This window comes from Leguminivora glycinivorella, chromosome 7, assembly GCF_023078275.1.
Source record: "Leguminivora glycinivorella isolate SPB_JAAS2020 chromosome 7, LegGlyc_1.1, whole genome shotgun sequence".
NCBI lineage: Eukaryota > Metazoa > Arthropoda > Insecta > Lepidoptera > Tortricidae > Leguminivora > Leguminivora glycinivorella.
Window position 1 is genome coordinate 21,124,882 of NC_062977.1, and position 21,789 is coordinate 21,146,670.

General features: G+C 39.4%; 6 protein-coding genes across 14 annotated transcripts in view; 3 read left to right on the forward strand and 3 right to left on the reverse strand.

Moving 5' to 3' along the window:
* The window catches only part of LOC125228337 (E3 ubiquitin-protein ligase HECW2), a 166,041-nt gene extending 162,973 nt beyond the window's left edge, over positions 1 to 3,068 (forward strand). For all 6 annotated transcript variants that reach the window (XM_048132866.1, XM_048132867.1, XM_048132870.1 and 3 more), the window contains one exon: positions 2,159 to 3,068. In XM_048132866.1, the coding sequence (XP_047988823.1) occupies positions 2,159 to 2,417 (259 nt within the window). In that variant the 3' untranslated portion in view covers positions 2,418 to 3,068. The remainder of the gene's footprint in view (positions 1 to 2,158) is intronic.
* A 590-nt stretch (positions 3,069 to 3,658) lies between these two features.
* On the reverse strand, positions 3,659 to 5,650 carry LOC125228338 (plasminogen activator inhibitor 1 RNA-binding protein-like). Its single transcript, XM_048132873.1, is given in 2 exon segments — positions 3,659 to 4,710; positions 4,713 to 5,650. Coding segments are annotated over 2 exon segments (1,212 nt in total). The 5' UTR covers positions 5,467 to 5,650; the 3' UTR covers positions 3,659 to 4,252.
* A 2,379-nt stretch (positions 5,651 to 8,029) lies between these two features.
* Positions 8,030 to 9,692, reverse strand: LOC125228330 (glutamine synthetase 1, mitochondrial-like). Its single transcript, XM_048132847.1, has one exon. It carries the CDS (start codon positions 9,622 to 9,624, stop codon positions 8,398 to 8,400), a length of 1,227 nt encoding a protein of 408 aa, XP_047988804.1. The 5' UTR covers positions 9,625 to 9,692; the 3' UTR covers positions 8,030 to 8,397.
* A 353-nt stretch (positions 9,693 to 10,045) lies between these two features.
* Positions 10,046 to 11,468, reverse strand: LOC125228386 (glutamine synthetase 1, mitochondrial-like). The gene has a single exon (XM_048132936.1). The coding sequence runs from the start codon at positions 11,423 to 11,425 to the stop codon at positions 10,244 to 10,246; it is 1,182 nt and encodes a 393-aa protein (XP_047988893.1). The 5' UTR covers positions 11,426 to 11,468; the 3' UTR covers positions 10,046 to 10,243.
* A 441-nt stretch (positions 11,469 to 11,909) lies between these two features.
* On the forward strand, positions 11,910 to 17,509 carry LOC125228136 (DNA-directed RNA polymerase III subunit RPC9-like). Of its 2 annotated transcripts, none has more exons than XM_048132594.1 (4): positions 11,910 to 12,060; positions 12,179 to 12,299; positions 13,109 to 13,261; positions 15,992 to 17,509. In XM_048132594.1, exons 2-4 carry the CDS (start codon positions 12,219 to 12,221, stop codon positions 16,085 to 16,087), a joined length of 330 nt encoding a protein of 109 aa, XP_047988551.1. In that variant the 5' UTR covers positions 11,910 to 12,060; positions 12,179 to 12,218; the 3' UTR covers positions 16,088 to 17,509. The 2 variants fall into 2 exon arrangements, with proteins under 2 accessions (XP_047988551.1, XP_047988550.1); XM_048132593.1 differs by having other exon boundaries at positions 11,910 to 12,047.
* Positions 17,510 to 17,864: 355 nt separating this feature from the next.
* LOC125228281 (glutathione S-transferase F5-like) overlaps positions 17,865 to 21,789 on the forward strand; it is an 18,570-nt gene continuing 14,645 nt past the window's right edge. Inside the window, exons 1-2 of one of the 3 annotated variants that reach the window (XM_048132776.1) lie at positions 17,865 to 17,910; positions 21,484 to 21,635. In XM_048132776.1, the coding sequence (XP_047988733.1) occupies positions 17,880 to 17,910; positions 21,484 to 21,635 (183 nt within the window). In that variant the 5' untranslated portion in view covers positions 17,865 to 17,879. Of the gene's footprint in view, positions 17,911 to 18,366; positions 18,484 to 21,483; positions 21,636 to 21,789 lie in introns of those variants that run through there. The other 2 variants (XM_048132777.1, XM_048132778.1) reach the window with 2 other exon arrangements.

Genomic DNA, 21,789 nt, shown 5'->3' on the forward strand with positions numbered 1-21,789 from the left:
CGTCGGTCAGGCTTCGTCTTGGACACAACGCGGATAGTTCAGCGTTTCTTGTATGTCACTCCGAGCACCCTGACCATCGGCAGCGTAGGCCATGCACTGGCCGACTAGGTGTGGCACTTTGGATTACGTTTTTATAATAAATTAATGATAGTTTGTATTGTTTTGGTAATATATTTTCTACTCGTATACTACTCGTTTGGTACTCGTATAAACCTAAACTCTGACATAATTAATAATTAATGAGACTAAATTTAATGCGTTTTCACATTATCCGATCCGATATCGGATGTAGGACTGATACCCCATACATTACAGGCGCTATCTTGGATTTTTTCCAATGAAATCCTTCCGACATCCGATATCGGATCGGATAATGTGAAAACGGACTAAGACAATATATAGATACCTTGTTAGTGTTATATACCTATGCCTATGTATATCCCACCAAAAACATTCTGTAAAAAATAGCCGTCTCGATGGAGCTGCTTGTTTATCTCTAAAAAGTAATGAAATCTACATAAAGTTCCTTACTGCGATTTCTTTATTATTATAGTTAACTAGCCTTTGCCCGCGGCTTCGATCGCGTTAAATTCGAAAATCTCTCCACAAACTTCCATCCTCCATTATAAGGAAGTGGGGGATATAAAAAGAGACAAAAAGTAGCCTATGTCACTTTCCATCCCTTCAACTATCTCCACTTAAAAAATCACGTCAATACGTCGCTCCGTTTTGCCGTGAAAGATGGACAAACAAACAGACACACACACTTTCCCATTTATACTTGACGTGACTTGGCCGTTGAAGTGTAGCGGTGCTGGCGACAGATTGGTGCAATGGTGTCATGGAGCACCTGGTTATAAACTTCTTTATATCCTTGTGTACAAAGAAGTTTATAAGTTTCATATTCGATGGTCCGAGCTTAAGGTTCGTAAAGCCATGAAGCCGAGCTGATAATCATTGACGCTAAACGCCGATCGAAACGCAGTCTGAAGTGGGCGATAGACGTACGATACGAGCAAGTATGCGTACTTATGGCTCGACGACCTTTTTCGATTATGTTAACCGTAAGTGCGTTTTCACATTATCCGATCCGATATCGGATATCGGACCGATAATCCATACATTACAGGCGCCATCTTGGATTGTTTCTATTGAAATCCTTCCGACATCCGATATCGGATCGGATAATGTGAAAACGGTCTGAGTACGCGTAAAAACCGCCGCGCATAGTAGTCGACCATCCAACGCGTACTTGCTCGTACGCCTATCACCCACTTGACGTCGCGCCAACACTTTATGGAAAAAGCGGGTTTTCGACAACTACCAATAAGATTTTAGACATTCTAAAATCTTCAATAATACTCGACTGTTTCGGTCGCACTTGTTCAAATATAGGATTGGATTGGTGTGAGCGAGACGGTCAGGAGATTGATTGTCAACATGATATCTATCATAAACACCGTTCGAAATGGCCTCATTAAAATCTAAATTTTAAATATATTGAAAGTAATATTACTAATCATTGACGTCACGCTGAAATGAAAGAGATAGAAAATTTGACAGTATGGTACTCTTTTGCATGATTGTCATAATTCAAAATAAGAACGATGGCTTGCGTTGTAAACAGGGACCGAAACATGACACGGGCCCCTAGCGTCATCTATGTACTTTTCACTGTATCACTTGTAATGCCGTTGAACTACCGCGTGCGTACTTTAAAAAAAAACGACATTTTTATTCAAATGACACTCTTAGTGACATCTAGCGACATAGATTTACGGCTGCCAACGGGGTACGGTGTTTAGTATGGACTCTGCTGGTCCTTTATAATCGTCCTTGTAGGTACTATCCGGATCTGATCTGATAAATCCTATTAGAATAGGACTTATTGCCAATAAAGAAGCAGAAAACTCGCCAACATTTTGAAGGCGACCTAAATATATAATAACATATAAGACATAAGTTCATATGTGACCATCTCACGGTCAGTGATATTTCAAAAGGATTTTTGAGTAAATTTTGACTCGTCTTACAAATTCGGTCGCAGGCCGAGACGCTCTAAAATCCGTAACGGCCCTTTTGAAAGCGCACGCACCGTATAAAATTGCCCCAACTTCAAAACTACGACCTCATTTGAAACGATCTTTCCGTGTACCAGGTTCACAAACGAGCAGCGGCTGCGCCTGGTGCAGTTCGTGACGGGCACGTCGTCCATCCCGTACGAGGGCTTCTCGGCGCTGCGCGGCTCCACGGGCCCGCGCCGCTTCTGCATCGAGCGCTGGGGCCGCGTGGAGTCGCTGCCGCGCGCGCACACCTGCTTCAACCGGCTCGACCTGCCGCCCTACCCCACGCCGCACACGCTGCACGAGAAGCTGCTGCTCGCCGTCGAGGAGACCAACACCTTCGGCATCGAGTGAACCGACGATAGGCGCCCCGGGAGCGATACAGATCTAATATGTACCGTCGTTTTCATCGGCCGCTAATGTATGAAACTGGACTTGTAGATTTCCATGCGGGAGTATCGCTCTTGTTAGTGTCGCAAATAAAACAGAATGTATATAGTGGTCGAGGTTTGTACTTTATTAACGCTCGTATCGTAAGATAAGTGAAGTGTACTGTGGCTGTGAAGCGGGCTCGGTCCCGTGTTTAGATATTACGCTTTCGTCACTAATTTATAATTGTATACGCTGTAACCTTCCAGATTTCGTTTTTGGCGGTCGCCTAGATCTCCTACCGAATTGGAGTGACTGTTAAAATAGTGTAGTACTGAAAAGATATATATCTGTAATATCAGTTTATTTTAAAAATATGTCATAAATATTCCATTACACTGCACTAGTCAGCTATTTAATACCCACTTAATGCTTAACAGAGTAGTGGAAGCGCCAAAATGTCCTCTTGTATGACCGGCCCGATGATAAAGTATATTGTATGCTTGTTATTTTATCATTATATATCATTTGTATAAATTACTAAATTTGTGCAAGTGGGCAGGAAGAAGAGGAAAACTTTGACTGTTTAATTACTATTTAATGAAACGAGCCGTTTGTAAGTAACACATGTATCAACATAATCACATGCTCTAAATTATACAGCATCATAAAAAAGTAACTTTTCTTAGTAAGAAAACACCTAAAGATGTGAACAAATGTAAATACCCTATTTATTGCTTATGTACTCATTACACTGATGTGAGTTCATGTTTATTTTAAGTGATAGCTCTATTATGTTGAATATTTACTACCTTTGTGTATTGTTTTATTGTGTAAATTTTAAGTAATTTGTTTTCGTGTGAAAGTGACAAAATGTGTCAATATACAATATTACTTACATGAACTAGTTTCATTTTATTATATGCCCTACTCCTAGTACTCCCACAGCGCAGCCTCGCGACCACTTACGTATTCGACAATACTTGTCACATCAGTGGAAAAATAATGGCAAGGATGTTTTTCATGCCTAGTGGAATATGATCCACAAAAAATATCTATAATTTAACAAATTTGATTACAGTCTAACATGGTAATTAACCGATACATACAAAAGTATGCATAATAGGTATTGCTTTGCTCAGGGGAGGATAACTAGGTATGTTATTTGGTGGTTATATAACAAAAAGTTAGTATGAGTAAGTTACATTAGTAATGAACAAAGAATATTCACACATACAAAATGTTTATTTTTCAAGAAGTTTGTGTAACAACAAAAATCAACCTTGTTATTTTTAAGACCTTATCTTTTAAACATATATAACTATTTACAGTTCCCAGTCTGCATTTGTCAACACAAACTCATGATATAAAATGCAACAAGGGTTATTTTCTTCACATTCTACACTAAGTTGTGACGGAGTTAATTCAATTTGTCACAGTCAAGTTAAAACCTTAATTCATAATAACTTGTTAAAGTTAACTCAAGCTGATGCGATTACAATATGATAAAAGCTACTGTTACAATAGACCAGTATCCGGCATCACCGCGGCATCTCCAAAATAAAATCGCGTCCTCCCCCACTCAAATTCGTCAGACGACACGAGCATAAAGTCAAACCCAATATAGAATAGAAACAAGCCTGCCAATATCGACTCGGAGTCGAGACGATCAACGTCTAAACCGACTAAACTATGCAATATAATAGACACTCGTGTAAATATTTTGTATATTTACTTCAAAAATAACGGTACATACAGTATTTAATTTGTATCTCTATCGTACTCTTTCGAAAGGGGGAAGAGTTAAAGGCTCACTGAGTCTAGCCGAGAGAGGGGAAATCCTTGCTGTCGTCCACCTTCGGCGGCGTCGGGTGCGAGCGCGGCGGCGGGCGCTCCTCGGGCGCGGCGTCCTCGCGCGGCGCCGGCGCGGGGCCCGCGCTCGCTCCCGGCGCTCCGCGACCTCCGCGACCGCGTCCGCGTCCGCGACCGCGCCCACCCGCCGCTCCGCGCCGCGCCTGGTCGTTGAACGTGAACTCGATGCCCAGCACGCGCTTCTGGCGGCCCACGCGCTGCGGGTAGTCGGCGATGTCGTACTCGTCGTCGCTCTCGTCGTCGTCGCCGCCCTCCTTCTTTTTCTCGAGCATCACGAGGTTCTTCCACTGCGACAGGTCCTCGCCCTCGCCGGCCTTGCGCAGGTTGTACTGCGGCGGCGCACGTGCGGCGTTGCGCAGCGCCTTGTACTCGTCGAGCGTGAGCTCGCGCACCTCCTCCTCGGGCGCGCGCGCTCGGGCTCGGCGCCGACGCCGGCCTGCGCGTCGCCGCCGGCGCCGGCGCCGGGCTCGGCCGCGGGCTTCTCCTCGCCGACCTCGCCCTCGGACCCGGTCTTGTTCAGCTCGTCCATGTCGTCCTTGATGGTGCCCCAGTTGTGCGGGCCGCCGCCCTCGCGCTTGTCGACGGGCTTCACGCCGGTCTTGTCGGAGCCGGACCTCCTGTCGAACTCGCGCTTGCCCCGGTTGTCGTAGGGCGGTCGCGGCCCGCGCGGACCGTCCCGATCGCGGGGCTCGCGTGGAGGCCTAGGTCCGCGACGTTCGGCACCCTCGCCGGTGTCGTTGAAGTTGCGCCTCTCGAAGTTGGGCCTGCGCTCGCGGTCGCCGAATTCTCTACGCGGCGGCCTCGGGGCGCCATCCTTGCTGTCGACGGCTCCGTTCTGAGGCCGGTCCTCGCGGCGTCGCGGAGGCGGACGTTCCGCATTGCGATCGTTAGCACGAGGGGGTCCCTTGCTCTTTTGTTGTTCGCCACTCTTATTGTCCTGGGACTTTACATTTTGAGTTTCTTTGATACCTTTCCTGACGGCGACGCTCGCACCCTTAGGCTTGGATTCGGGCTTGCCCTTATTTTCTTTTTCGGCTTCTTTGGTCTTCTTTTTGAGCTCCTTGGCCTGCTCTCGCGCTTTTAACGCATCAAGAGGATCGGACTCGTCGTCCAAAAAAAGAGCGTATCTGTTAACAACCCCCACACCGTAGGAATTCTCCATTGTGATCCTCTTGATGATTTAATCACACAATAACTGGATGTTGTTGGATATTTTTACGCACTCTAGTAAGGCGACATTTTGTCTATTTTATTGATTTCATTTAATATGGCGGACAAACGCACTAGCACGCCATATGACGAAAGGGAAAGAATAGAGAATGAATGAAAATGGCGAATTAAAAAACTACTGAAACCGTGAGTGAGTCTATGGCCGTGCGTAAGAAAGTGACAAATATATATATCCATCCCGCAACACCTATGCGATCTATTTAAGACACAATTAATAACGCTCTAATGTCATTCTTTATTTCTACAAAAAATCAAATGTTATTTAGGCTGTGCACAGACGCACGGAATTTTTATTCGTTGACAGATGCGAGATGTGTCAATTTTGAACTGTCAATTTGCATACAAGTTTTTTTTAAGATTATGAATTTTTAAGACTGTCTGTGGGGAGCCTAAGATTATGAATTTTCAGATTGATCTGACAGATTGCAATTTGCATACAAGTCTAGATTATGAATTTTAAGACTGTCTGTTGCCGCTAATCTAATTTCCATAATCTAGCCCTTAAATGCATGACCTTGACAAAGATTCATTCAAATTTGAATTTTGACATGTTGTCCATAGAGTCAAACATGCATGATGCATATATACATCACTATCCATTTAAGGGCTAGATAATGAAGGGCTAGGAAGTTTCTACTAGTATATAGCCTATATCCTATATACTAGTAGGAACATACTACGGTCGTCGGTCGTGGACGTGGCCTTGTGCGCCCGGACGTCCGATCGAAATCTGGCTCGCTGGATGTTTTGGTCAGCCGAAGCCACGTCTCGAAGACCGTGCACTGATCGGCCGGGGTCCGAACGTCCGGACGTCATCTGGCGCGCTGGATGTTTTAAGAGTGTACACACTAGACAGTCGACTGTGGACGTCCACGTAATATGTAGAGCGCTTAAGTGTGCACTGGGCACAGTACAAACTTTTGACTAAGCGGCTGATCGATGCGCTCGGTATGGTTATAGCGTGTGGCCTGAGTAAAGCACCACAGCTGGGACAGATGGCGCGCCCGTGTGTTGTTCTCGTTAAGCTGAGTTTAAACCAGCAAGTTATTGCTGCAAGTTTTGAGACGCAACTATAGGTAAGAGTGAGTGGCAAATATCTGCATCTCTTTCTAGCATATACTTCTGTCTCAAAACTTGCAGCAATAACTTGCATGTCTAAACGCTTTACAAAATTAATTATTTTAATTTATACGACTTTTTACAGAACATATCCCGTCTGAACTCATCATAGATTTAGAATTATTAAACTAGATTGTGTAGTTAGGTCAAAAAGTGTGTCCACATGAGAGGTCATTGTTTGGGCTGGTGTCCCTCTCGCACTTACTGACAATGTCAACATTATTCAGTGAACGTCGTTTTTAATTATACAAATCTTTGATTTATTGGCATCAAAATAATTACATTGTAATTATTTTCAAATTTTCTTTGAAATATATCGAAACCCTAGTTTGAATATAACACTAAAATATTATAAGAAGTTATAAAGTCAGGTAATATATATATATAAAAATACTACTATTATGGCTCATTAACACTGGCCACACGTGCGAGAGGGACACCAGCCCAAACAATGCCCTCTCATGTGGACCGTTTTCGATAGTTCAGAATAGCGAAAACGGTCACCTTTTTGTCTCGGTAATAAGGTTCAATTTAGTATGGCAAAAAATGTGATTCCGCTGTCCCCTGTCTTTGGAACTCACTGACAATGAGATTTGGGCCGCTAAACATGGTACAATAGGGACTGAGCTCACACTTTTTTGCCATACTAAATTGAACTTTATCACCGGTGCAGAAAGGCGTTCTTGTCAGACTAGTAAAAGTTTTTGGCTTAACAACTCAATCTAGCTTAATATATATAAATCTATGGCATAGTACAACATGTCGGGTCCCTATATATAGGTCTAAGGTTTTATTTGAAAATTGAAATGGTCATACAATGCCAAAAATTGTAAGTATTTGCAATATTACTTTCTATTATAGTAAAACATATATTTTTTAAGGATTATAATATATATACGTATGTTTTTTCATAGCCAAATCTGGTCTGTTTTGGCAAACATTGCCATCATTGCGGTAAATGGATGGAGCGAAGAGCTTTGAGGAAAGATTGTAAGTATTCACTTCTGATAATTGTGTTAAAGGTTTTTTATCTATCTACTCACACCAGTATTCCCAAAAGTTATTGGCAAATCACTAGAAAGAGTGCAGAGGAAGTTCTGTAGGCATATTTACAAACGACTGTACGGATATTACCCATATATGTATCCATATCTATTCGTAACAGGAATGGTTGGTCTTCAAACTCTAGAAACCAGACGGAAACTGCTGCATATTATGCATTACCGCCAACTGTTTCACCATAGAGTAGATGACGCATCCGTGCTTGAGAGAATGGGGCTGCAAGTGCCAAGAGCGAATGTGGTTTTTTGGGAATAAATAAATAATTACAAAGAAATAATTACAAAGTTGATTTTTTTGGGTTTATTAATAGCGTCTAAACTTAAAAATCAAAAAAAATTACGGGATAAAAGTAACTAACACGACTGCATTGCACCGCGACCTTGGAATTATTCTCGTAAGTGTGAGGGAGGCAGGGTTCTTTTTCTCGCTTTCGCTTACGTGAAAAACTTCCAATTTCCGAGGTGCAACACTGTCGTTTGTTAGCTTAATAAATCAATTTGACAGTTACTAAAAAAGGCGGGAAAATAATTTCAAAAGTAGGAGCGAACGACATACGAAAATTCACGCTTCTTTTCAACTGACAAATTAATTTGCTAAACTTACCGCCAAAATATCAAAAGCATAATCGTATGTACATTGTCAACAAACTAGAAACACGGGTGCAGGCAGCATTGAACGTACACTACTTTTTGCACGGATTGGGAGGGCATGCACTGCCGCCCCCGCTGCTACCACCAGATGCGCTCCCCAAGCAAGTATCCATGAGTAAGCCACAGACTATGTATGGATCACAATCAGCTGACGGTCTCCTGTCTTCCATGAAGCCTGCGTCTTTTTCCTTAATTCGCCTTTGCAGCCTGATGGAAGACTTTCGATCAGCGATACCCCAGCGGAATTCATCAAATGGGGCAGTTTCAAACTGACCCGACAATCTCATTCTGTTGGCCGCTTCAACCATTTGGTACTTTGCCATATGCTTCTTATGATTCTTCTCTAATTTCTTAATGCATTCTTCAATAAATTTGTAACCTCCGGGTGCAGTGCGCATTTTCTTGGTACTGAAATTGTGATGCATTCCAGATCCCGGATGCTTCATTCCCATTGGCTTTGGATGGTAAGTGATTTGAACACCATATTCTTCCGCTACGCGTGCCATTATATATCGAGATAACCACATATGGTCAGGTGCTTTTATGCCAGTTGTAGTGCCTATTTGCCATTCCCAACTGCAATACATAACTTCAGCGTTAGTGCCTTCAAAATCTAGACCAGAGTACAAGCATGCACGAGTATGAGCTTCGACCACGTCTCTCCCGGCTATATATTTCGCTCCAACACCGCAGTATGAATACTCGTATTTGACCGCCGGGAATCCACCACCCTTTGGCCACCCCAAGCCCCAACCATCTACGTCCAACATGGCGTATTCTTGCTCTAATCCAAACCAGGGGTCTTGATCTCTGTGAGTTTCACATAAAGCGTTACAAAAATTTCTGTGGTTAGTTGGAGATGGCTTGCCATCACCCAAATACACTTCACATAAGACTAATACGTGTGGCTCCATTCTGAATGGATCTCTACAGACTGCTGCGGGCAGCAGCTTGGTGTCAGAGTTCTCGGTGGTGGCCTGTCCGGTAGAGCTGCCGTCGAAGGCCCACTCGGGAGCTGCGTCAGCAGAATATGGCATGCAGCTAAGAATTCTATCCTTAGTTCTCATATTTATACCTGAACCGTCAATCCATGTATATGTAGCTAGCACCTTGTTGCATGGCCAGGGAAGTCTCATGTATCTGTCCATTATTTTCTTGTTCATGATGTGATTAATGTTGTGGGCCATCAAGTTTCTTTTACATAATAACCCAACATCGCGGTATTTAAAATTAAAGAGTAATTTGATTATATTATTCATTTTTGCTAATTGATTCACACTTATAAATTTAGATTTCAGTTTTTTTTGACATTTGATGATGCTTACGTCTACGGCTTCATTTTTGAATTATAAGTACTTTGAAGAACTGGCATTTGTTATTAGAATTCTAGATATTTTTCAATATTTTCAGCCAACATTGTTTACGTATGAAGTTATGTTCAAATTTAGTAAAATAACCACAAAAACCCATTAAATACCCAAAGAGTATTGAATCACTACGTCTTATAAATACCTACATTTTAAATACTGCATCATTCAATATAATAACAATCCTAATCAAGAATATATAAAAAAAATCTTCGATTACATTGATTCATCGATCGGTTCTTTTTCGATATTAGGTGTTAATCGGTATTATCAAAGAGTCTTTGGTATTATATATAGCAATAAAATAACCATGTGCTCATGTAGGTATATTATTTAAATTACAAACAATTTAGCAACAATACAAGTTTTAAACAACTAAATACAGCTCAATTGAACAGTTTTGTAGAGATAAATAATTATGTTCCAGTTCTTTCACCCCAATATCACTAAAGTGGATTTACTTGCCTTATTTTTTGTTCCTCACTTTCTCATAAGCAAAAAACTAAAAGAGCTATTTGCAGGTTTGCGCAATACGAGCACATATTCTGTAAGGGTCACAATCTCCTGCAGGGCGACGGTCCTCAAGGAATCCTTTGTTATCTATCGCTACACTTCTCTGTAATCGGATGGACGCTGTTCTATCAGCGATGCCCCACTTACAAGTGTTAAAGGATGAGGTTTCAAATTTTCCAGACAGTCGTTTCTTGTTCGCATCACTATCTCCAAGACCGTAATGTACCATATCTTTTTCATGGTTTTCACACAAAACTTTACATACTCTTTCTATTTCTGCAATGCCGCCATCGTTACGCATTTTCTTCACGCTGAAGTTATGATGGCATCCGATACCCGGTTGGTCCATGCCCATTGGTTTAGGGTGATAACTTATAGTAACTCCAAAACTCTCGGCAATCCTCTCTAGTAAATAGCGTCCTATCCACAAATCATCAGCAGCTTTAATGCCTGGTGTAGTACCTACCTGAAATTCCCAAGAGCCCATCATTACTTCAGCATTACTCCCTCCGTAATCCATCCCAGAATAAAGGGATGCCCTGGCATGACACTCAACTATCACTCTTCCTGCGACATGTTTTCCAACACCACAATATGAAAATTTGTTTTTAAGAACAGGATACCCTCGTGGACCAGGCCAGCCCAACGGCCAGTTCTCTTCATTAAACATGGTATATTCTTGTTCAATGCCGAACCAAGGATCTTGATCAGATATATTACTCAAAATCTTTGCACATTCCGCTCGGTGGTTGGTTAGTGTTGGAGTTCCGTCTCCATGCATTGTTTCGCATAGAACGATGACATGCGGGCTTTTTCTGAAAGGGTCTTGGTACATTGCAACAGGGATTAACAGAGTATCTGAATCGTCTGTTTTTGCTTGACCTGTAGAGCTGCCATCGAAAGACCACTTAGGAAGCGCTTTTAAATCACAAGGTTCTTTATCCAAAACACGATCTTTAGATCGCAATTTGATACCTGTCCCATCAATCCATACGTATGTGGCTAAGAACTTATTTTTTGGTATGGGTAGCTGTAAATAATGATTATATGATGCGTTTACTGGTCCTGTGAAATCATTGGAACAGTGATAGTGATGTATTCCCCTTCGAGCATAATATCTTATTGGTACACATTTAATTTGAAGGGCTTTGGAAATCAAAGCCTTTATGGCGAAAGCCATTACAAAGTATAAAATACTTGAGTGTTTTCAAACAGTTTGCCAATCTTGTAATTCTGATATTGTACAAGTGGGCTGTGACAATTTGTATTCAAATCTAGTTGGTCTCGTATAAAAATGTATGCTCATGTTTCATTTCCTCAAGAACTTAATTAATGACTTCTGTATTTTATGTTGGAAATAATTAGAAGTCCTAATTATAATTTAACTTCAAAATTCAAACTTTCTAGGGCACGATAAACGGACTCGTCTACATTTTACCGCATTTTTTAATGACGGAAACGGCTTGACAGACTGTAATACAACCGTGTAAAAGCGACTTAAAAATAAAAATATTGAAGTGCTGACATGGCAACATAACTCTTGTTTTTTGCATATGTTCATACTGCACATATGTCACTGTCACATTGACGTCACATTTGTGACTTTTGAGTTTTGACATTGACATCTGTCATCTGTTTCTCATGCGGCTGTCATATGTTTTCAACTTGATCAACTTCCACATTTAATTTTCTTTTAATATTGCAATACAATATTAAAAATCGTTATTTATATACTGCAAATTAAACTTTACGTCACTATTTACTTCCTACTACTAGAAATCCGCGTTTATTATCATGGAAACGTAAATACTAATGGTTATTTCTATAATAAAATTAAGTGATTTTCATTATGCATTAATGTACTACAATAATGTACTGTCTCTGTCCGCAGATCGACGTGTATAAAATGTCCATGATATTTATTTGTTTTCAGTATAAAGGCGAATGCTGCATTCCTGTGTAATTATGAGGTGATGCAGATTCTACAGCAGCTCAAGGATAGCACTCAGAAGAAGCACAAGAGAGAGGGGTCACTGGCCACTGTCACATATGAGGTATAATTTAATTCTATTTTTTTTTATTCATCCTTCCGGACAGACTAAGACCATAGGCCATAATGCCTCGTCTTCAGTATTTTTGTCATAAGTAGTTTTCAGTTATAACGTCTTCCTTTTTGTAGAACATAAGTCAAATCCAGTCAAAATTAAATTAATTCTATTTAATTATACCAAAAATGATTAAATAAGGAAATAGTTATTTGTGCAACAAGAGAGCAAAGTTGATATTTGTATTAAGTAATAAATTTCAGTACTGGGGAAGTGAAAGTTTCTATAATGGAATCTCGAGCATAGTGAGGTACTATGTAAATAACTTTGGTCTTGTGTGGCACATACAAGTTTTCACCTCAGTGGGGATAACAAGAAAAAAAACCTTAATGCATAAAAAAGTAAAGCATTTTATTTAGCTGCTAGTTAAATTTGTTTAGTTTTATCAAGTTTTAACATAAAATAAAGACACCTCCTTTTTCATAAACATACTCTAGAGTTATCAAGCTGATAAAGTTTGTTTGTCCTTTTCTATCATTATACTTATACGTTTGAAAGGGACAAATGATCTTTATGTCATAAGTCATAAGCATTTATTGCATACATATTAGGTCTTAATTAGGTACATAATATGGACCCTGCAAGGGCGCAGCAATATTAACCTAGGTACTTATTATAACTATCAGCTTGATAACTTTATAGTATGTTTATGAATAAGGGGGTTAAACTTGTACTTTTTGTACTTATTCGTCTAAGGCGACAGTGGTGAGTAGTACGTATATTTCGATATTATTAACCCCACTCTATATGTTTTTTAGACAGTTCACTACCTGCAAGACACAGACTGCAAGAACCAAAGCGCGCAGGCGATACAGAAGTTTCTAGAAGCCATGAAGAAGTACAAGCTCACCAAAGTGGAGAAGCTGATGATGGCCAACAGTCCGCCTCGGACCGAACTGGAAATTCAGCTGGTTAGTACACCTTCTTTCTAACAGTTCTTGACACCCATCTACTGCAAGGTTTGCCCTGCACCCTGGTGTGCCCGAAATACAGAAATACATGATTACCTTCATATGCCAACCATTAAAGAGGTAGTAAATAGCTTCTTGAAGAAATACAAGAAAAGACTCATAAACCATGAGAATGAAATTGCCAGAGACCTGCTAAATGAAAACAGTAACAACACAAGACTCAAATGTTGCCCCCCTCTCTCCACATAAAAGGAATGGTGGTTAATGGACCACCACCTGGAAAATTATATTAAAATAGTACCATACAATCTGATTATGGCTAAGAAAGCTGATGGCATGCAAAAAAAATCTGCAAGAACTAGAGCATACAGGCTATTTAGAAGTTTCTAAAATCCATGAAGTCCAAAGTCACCAGGGTACCTGGCGAACGTCACAATCGCTTATGATTCCCATCCCATAGGTGCATAAGGCCTCCACAAGATCCTTCCACGCCTTTCTATCTTGAGCCACCGCCTTAGCGTTCAGTTCCAGCTCGGTCCATATTCCCTCAGCTCATTCTCTACGCTCCGCCTCCAGGTGTGTATGGAGCGTTTGCGGGCTGGCTTTACTCCTTGAGGCCGCCACTCAAACGCGATACTGGCGCTATTGGCTATTGGCTATGATTCCCATGATGATGATGATATCCTGTTATCCCTCATCAGGGACATAGGGCTCTCAGAAGGGATTTCCATTCTTCGCGGTCCAGCGCGGCCTCCCCAGCTCCGCCCAGCCGAGGCCAACTGATGCCGCCTCTTTTTCCACTGTGCTTCTCCATGATTCCCATACTTATATAAAATTGCAAATGGGACTTTATTTTAGAAGAAGCGATCAAGTCCTCTCCAGCTATCGCGGCTGACAGCTACACACCACGACCGCCATGATATTCGTCGAAATTTCTCTACTATATGCTATCTCTGAAGGCTAGGCCTTTGATCGAGTCTAAACCTGTAACCACACATGGGACAGTCACCGGCATGATTAAGTGATGATTTCTGTACCTTGTCATATTAACGTCTTGTTTGAAATGTCATACGAAATTGTCAAACAATTAAAAGCGACAAGGTACAGAAATCATCACTTCTTTATTCCGGTGACTGGAAAAGTGAGCAAGTAGTACTTCGTGTGCTTATGTCGACTTTTTAAAGAGCCATTTGTAGTGTAAAGCGTTGTATGATAATAATAAATACCTAAATATTTTTAACCGACTTCAAAAAAGGAGGAGGTTCTCAATTAGACTGAATTTTTTTTTTTATTTTTTTTTGTATGTATGTTACTCGATATCTCCGAGAATCCTGGATCGATTTTCAAAATTTTTTTTTTGATCGAACGGTTATAACCCTGAGATGGTCCCATTGACACCAAGTCAGGGTCTGATGATGGTATCTTGGAGAAATCGAGGGAACTCTTCAAATGTTATAGGCACATGTAAGGTTTTTAGTGTATTTTTCAAAGGTACACCAGTATTTACGCCTGACGGTAGTAATTTTATGTGGCTGAGCTGATGATGGAAGGTCAACTCCTTAATGGTTAGGAGTTAAAGGATAATTCTTTCACTATTGTACATATATTCGGACTGATACATATAATATCACTAGGAACCACTAAAAATCAACAAATAAATTAACTTTTTAACAAAAAATAAAACCGCCTTAAAATAAGCGCGTTACAAAACACGGAGAAACTAAAAAGCCAAAAATAACAAACCTTTGAATTCAGATTTCTTATCAGATTTCAATAATCTAAACATCCAAATTATAAACAAATCAATTATTTTTGAAGGCGGGGCCAGCCTGCGTATGGTTGGGAGGGGCAAACAGGTCTGGTACCGACTTCAAAAATAATTGATTTGTTTATAATTTGGATGTTTAGATTATTGAAATCTGATAAGAAATCTGAATTCAAAGGTTTGTTATTTTTGGCTTTTTAGTTTCTCCGTGTTTTGTAACGCGCTTATTTTTGAAGGCGGTTTTATTTTTTGTTAATTTATAGGACATTCTTACACAGATTGACTGAGTCCCATGGTAAGCTCAAGAAGGTTTGTGTTGTGAGTACTCAGACAACGATATATATAATACTATCTTTCGCCCGCGGCTTCGCTCGCGTTAAATTCGAAAATTGGGAAATGCTTCATACAAACAGGGTGGACCATTTTAGGGAAGTGGTGGGGTTAGAAAGAGACAAAAAGTGGCCTATGTCAATTTCCATCCCTTCTTCACTTAAAACATCACGTCAATTCATCGCTCCGTTTTTCCGTGAAAGATGGACAAACAAACAGACACACACACACATTCCATTTATAATATAATATTAGTATTGATTACACCTACCTACAATAACACATCCATGACTCAATAACAAATATCTGTGTTCATCAAATAAATGCCCTTACCGGGATTCGAACCCAGGACCGCGGCTGAGCAGGCAGGGTCACTACGCGCTAGTCTAGGCCAGACCGGTCGTCAAAATGATACAAGTGCGAAGAGGCAATTCGTAACTCCGTGTCGATTTAGGGCCAGTTGCATCAACCACATTTGATTTGACAGACACATCATCGTCACACAGCATCAGACGTCTATGGAACTTCCCATACAATAAAATTTAACGAACGCTTTGACGGTGACAGATGGTTGATGCAACCGGCCCTGAATGTTCTATTTTGAGGTTCTCTCACATTTTTTTTTCTAATTCCAGATAGTGCAAGAAAGCGAAGAGCGGTTATCAGAGAACGAAGTACGTGAGATCATTGACATCGTGAACGATTGCTTTCCGGCCGCAGAGCCGTCCTGACCGGCCGACGTAAGGCTAGAATTAACTCCTTAATACTTAGGTTAGTATCCGCTCAATTGGTCTATGGCATCAAGATAATATAAGCAATGGTGTTGGCGGTGCCAGCAGGTACAGGTTGATTGAAGAAAGCTGGCACGAATGGAATGAACGAAATTTTTCTTTTATTGTGTGAGTACTTGAGTAACTCCACTGTATAAGGACGATCAGTAGTGAATCTCCCGCGATCGGTGTTCGGGTCTTTTGCATACGCCGCGCGCGACCTTGGCAACGCCACGCAGCGCGGCGCGTACTGACGCGACCGGCATCATCCGCGGACAATCCGCGCGGCGCAAAATTTGTTAGAAGAATTATTACTTTATAGTGTGGTAACTCCTAGGTATACAATCACCGGCATAAATAAAATAAGTAATGATCTCTGTACCTTGTTGCTTTAAATTGTTTGACAATTTCGCATGACATTTCAAACAAGACGTTAATGTGACAAGACAAGGTATAGAAATCATCAGATCATCATATTTGACAGTTACGACATATTACAATCACAATTTTATTTTATATATATTTTCATTCATTCACTTATTCCATTTGTGCCAACTCTCGTGAACGATAAGAATCGAAGTAGTTTGTAATTTAAACTTTTAAAATTGAAGATGTGACAAACCAACTTTTAATAAAATGGTCTAATGGGTATTTAAAAAAATGTTACGTGCGAGCGAGATATACTTATGTGAACTTTCCTTGCACGCCTTTGCCAGTCCAGTGTATCCACAGTCTGGCCAAAATAGTATTAAACGTGTCGTTACTTTCAAATATAGTTACGTGAGAAAACAGGACGATACTACAATGTTGCCTCTTTTTAATTTCTAGTCTTTTTTTTTGTCACTTGTGTAACTATGACTAATACTATTTATTATATGGTTAATAGTTTGATTGAAATACTACTATAGTCGTTGAGTTCTTAATGATTTGATACTTTCCGGATTAAAATATTATTTTGCAAGCCAAAATGTCAATTCTTAATAACATTACCTTTAAGGTTGTATTAAGTAGTGTGAAAATTGAAATGTAATTACCTGATGATGGATTTTTATATCGTTCGTAATTATTGTTCTAGAAGGTATTTATTGGCATTCATTGGTATCCAATGTCATGTACAGCGAAAATGTGTGTGTGTGTTATGTATACAGTAAGTTACTGATGTAGTGCGAAAAGATTTGCCTTCGTATTGTTACGGAAACATACGAACGTGTCATGCTATTTCAGTCAGTCTCAGTACAAGATGTACTGACGTTGACTGAACTAGCATGACAAATGCGAAAGGGAACCCTGTTCACACTCCATCTGTATTCTGTATTCTGCAATACCATTAATATAGGAAGACTAGCATAAGCGTACTTTGTAAATAAAATATCGAGACAAAGATACTTGTTTTTTAGTTACTTTGCCTAATATTTTCCAATCTAAAAAAATATGTCACTATGCCTAAATTGGTGTATTTAGGCTACGAACGCAGCCTGTTGCCTCTTAAGCGCCTGCAAAAGAGTGATAGAAATTCTTCCTTTAGGCGATTTCTGGCTTGCCTGCTTATCTATCATAACACAAATGCATAAAATACTTGCTTGAAAAGTATCGTCATTAATTATAGATAACTTATTAAAAGAGAACCAGGTTGTGCCCAATCTTCCTACTAAGTATAATAGATACTTTTATCGTTCAAGACTACCTCGTTACTATTTCATTTCCGTGATTTTGAGTGACTCGCTTGGACGTGCCTACATATCGCGTTGTTAATATGAGATTAACGAAAACTTTGTATAATCAAGGTAAAGTACATTTTATTAGCAACTGGAAATTAATCAAATTATTTTATCATTTTTTCTTTAATATATGACATCTTATTTCGTTTTTAACTGACTTAAAACATATATAGTATGATTCAAAACCATCATTTAAAGGTAAAATCTAGTAGCCAGATTTTTAAAATTTGTATGAAATTACTTTGCCCCCTTGTGGATAAAATGCAAAACACAAATCAGTTGGTGTGGTGAAAAAATATTTGTTCAAATAATTTGATTTGTTAAAAAAAAACACAAATCAAAATATTTGTTCAAATAATTTGATTTGTTCCCATAGTTGCGTATAGATGGCAGCATCAGTCTCTAGCTATATCGTAAACCTGTTAAGGTTTCGTATAGGAGGTAGCACGTAGCACGAAGGGCAAGCACCTACTGCTTGCCATTCAGTTCGAATCCGGCCTTCGCCACTGGTCATTTTTCCGTCATTTTTTCTTAAAATATATGACATCTTATTTCGATTTTTTACATTTTATAAGGTTTAATGGTACTTCCCTGATAAGTTAATATTTGTGACAATCTAATCCGCCAGTCGTCGATAGTGTAAGTATTCAATACCGCTGTATACCGTAGATTCAATTTATCTATATTCAATTTTGTTTACCGTGTCAGTTCACTGTTTTTGTGTGCTACTTATCTGAAATATACAGCACATGCAATAAACACAGATTAGATAAGTCAAAGAGGATCGAGTATTATAGAGAGTTACTGTCAAAGTAAAATGTGTAATCACAGTGCATAGACTGCCATCTCTCGACACACAGCTTAAACTTCCGGACCTTAGTTTGACAATTTGGGCCATATTGTTAGCTTGATATGTGTTAAAATGTCAAATATTAATATTAGCGCCATCTAGCCGCGCGTTCCCCAAAGGTGTAACGCCATCTAGGCCACCGTACCTTTTTCTCTATGGCTTTGAGGTACGTTTTTTTCTTGAATTTATCCGTCTATACGGAGTTACATATGTCTTTGGATAAGTACACGACGTTCAAAAATAGGCATCAGTAGGTATTTAGATGTGTACCTTCTTTGGTTAGTTTAACTACCAAGTTTTTCGACTTCATCTCCTCGTTTTGACTTAATTACAATACATTTTATTCTAGATTAAAGCAAAGACATGTAACATCCGGTATAGACAGCTACAGTCTAAGAAAAAAAACGTACCTCACAACCATATAGAAAAAGGTACGGTGGCCTAGATGGCGTTACACCTTTGGGGGACGCTCGGCTAGATGAGGCTAATATTAATATTTGACATTTTAACACATATCAAGCTAAGAATATTGGCCAAATTATCAAAACCAAAGAGGATCGAGTATTATAGAGAGTTACTGTCGAAGTAAAATATGTAATCACAGTGCATATTAGACTGCCATCTCTTGACACAGGCTTGAAACTTTTGAACTTTAGTTTTGACAATTTGGGCCATATTCTTAGCTTGATATGTTTTAAAATGTCAAATATTAATATTAGAGCCATCTAGCTGAGCGTACCCGAAAGGTGTAATGCCATCTAGGCCACCGTACCTTTTTCTGTATGGTAGGTACTGAGGTACGTTTTTTTCTTAGACTTTATCTGTCTATACGGATTTATATATCTCTTTGGTCAAAACTGAGGTTTAAAAGTTTTAAGCTTGTGTTGAGAGATGGCACGGGCAGTCTATGCACTGTGATTAGGTACATATCGTCACTACTTTTAAAAAATCTCTTATCTCACGCTGTTCCTCAAAGTTAAAACGCAGTAAGTCTATATGCATTCCATACATACTTACTTAGGGTTGCAAAAAAACGTTTTTTTCTGACTTGAAAAAAAAACCTGAAAAAAAACCGTGAAAAAAAACAGTTTTTTTTCTGGAGTATGTTTTTTTTCTAAAGTAAGAAATCTCAAAATAAGGTCAGGTGGGGTAAGGGAAACATACTTCATTTTTTATATTTTACATCGAGCTCTAATCACTTTATTTAATGTCGTATATTCATCTTGACCAACTCAAAGTATGCTTCTTTAAGTCTGCTTTCTAGGGCGAAATTAATTTTTAAACTAGCTTTATTGCATGTAGCTGGAAATTTATAAAATGTTTAGGCTGTTCCTGCCGTTTCCCTTTCCCGGGTTTTGGGGTAAGGGAAACACTTCGCTAAAATCTCAAAGTATTGGTGCTAGTGTGGATTATACCGGCAATGTAAATTAAAAAAAACACCATCAATCAAATGGAGACTTTGATTCTTTGACATATAGTTTAAAATAGAAAATATTTACATAAATCGAAATTCGGGGTAAGGGGAACATATGGGCTTGAGACAGGGGTGGTTAACTAAAAATTATAATTGTTTTTAAATATTTTTTTACAAGTTTTCTTCGAAAATTCAAATTTCAGTATTGCAAATTTAAAAACGGCTATTAATTATTAGTAATTATTCGTATTTAAAATACTGAAGCTTGGATCAATACAAAATGTCTGTACTTATAGAGTCTGTGTCTCAGAAAATGTTCATGACCCCTGTAATCGGGAAAAGGAAACATATGTTCCGCTTACCCCGGCTATGGTAGTTCCCGTTACCCCGGTATGACATTTTTAGGTTGTGTTATGAATCACATTGAATTTTCATATTTACAGCATAGTTTTCTCAAATTCAAATACCAGACATGAACATTAAACATATAAAGGAATATTTACTGGTATCAAAAGTCTTCGGACATGACTTTTTGCTACCCAAATCACTACACAAATAATACTCCTCCAACTCGTGGTCTTGTAGCACGACAACTGATTTTTTGTTTTTGTCAAGGACGCACTCTCCTTAGAGCTAGCGCTATTTTTGTTTTTGTTTTGGAACTAAATTCTAGGTAGTACCTTACCGACCACCAAATGACCCAGCTACAGTCTATGAATTCAGAGTTACCAATCAGTGTTTCCCTTCCCCCATAGTCCCCCTTACCCCACCTGACCTTATGCAAAGTAGTTAATACTTTTATACGGTTTTTTAGACTTAATGTTAACTATTAAACGAATTTAATCAAACAACTTTAATTTCTGGTCTTATAAAAGCAACATTTACGAAATCTGTAGTTGGTAGTTATCACTATTTACTGTTGGCAACACCACCGCCTCTCCACGATACACGCAGCATCGGGGATTCCCCAATAAACGTTTGTATACTGAATGTTAATTGAATTAAAATGTAAGTTATTGTTATTGAAATACGTTACAACTCACGAAAAACCGTTATTGTCGTATTATTTGGTCATCTGAAAAAAAACCATATTTAGAAAAAAACCATGGTGCTCGGTTTTTTTTCACAATTCTGAAAAAAAACATTTGGTTTTTTTTCTATTTACAACCCTATACTTACTACAATTTTCTTTTCATTGACAGACGAAGATACAAGTTTTTTTAAAAGTAGTGACGATATTTTACTTTGACTGTAACTCCCTATAATACTTGATCCTCTTTGTTCTAGAGTAAGCACCTACTCGCGCCATTATTAATATAGGATATCGGTCCCACATCCGATATCGGATCGGACACTTACTAAAACTTGTTTCCAGCATGTTCGACAGGCCGCCTTATACTCTACAGTCGCGACCCAAGCCCACCGTGCAACGCTGTGCGTATGGTCGGCGCCATACTGGGCCTGCAGTTTGACATTATAGTGCCCGACATGTTCAACTATGACCATCAGACTCCTGAGTTCAGGAAGGTAATACCAAAGACATATAACTCCGTATAGACAGATAAAGTCTAAGAAAAAAACGTACCTCGGTACCATACAGAAAAAGAAACGGTGGCCTAGATGGCATTACACCTTTGGGGTACGCTCAGCTAGATGGCGTTAATATTAATATTTGACATTT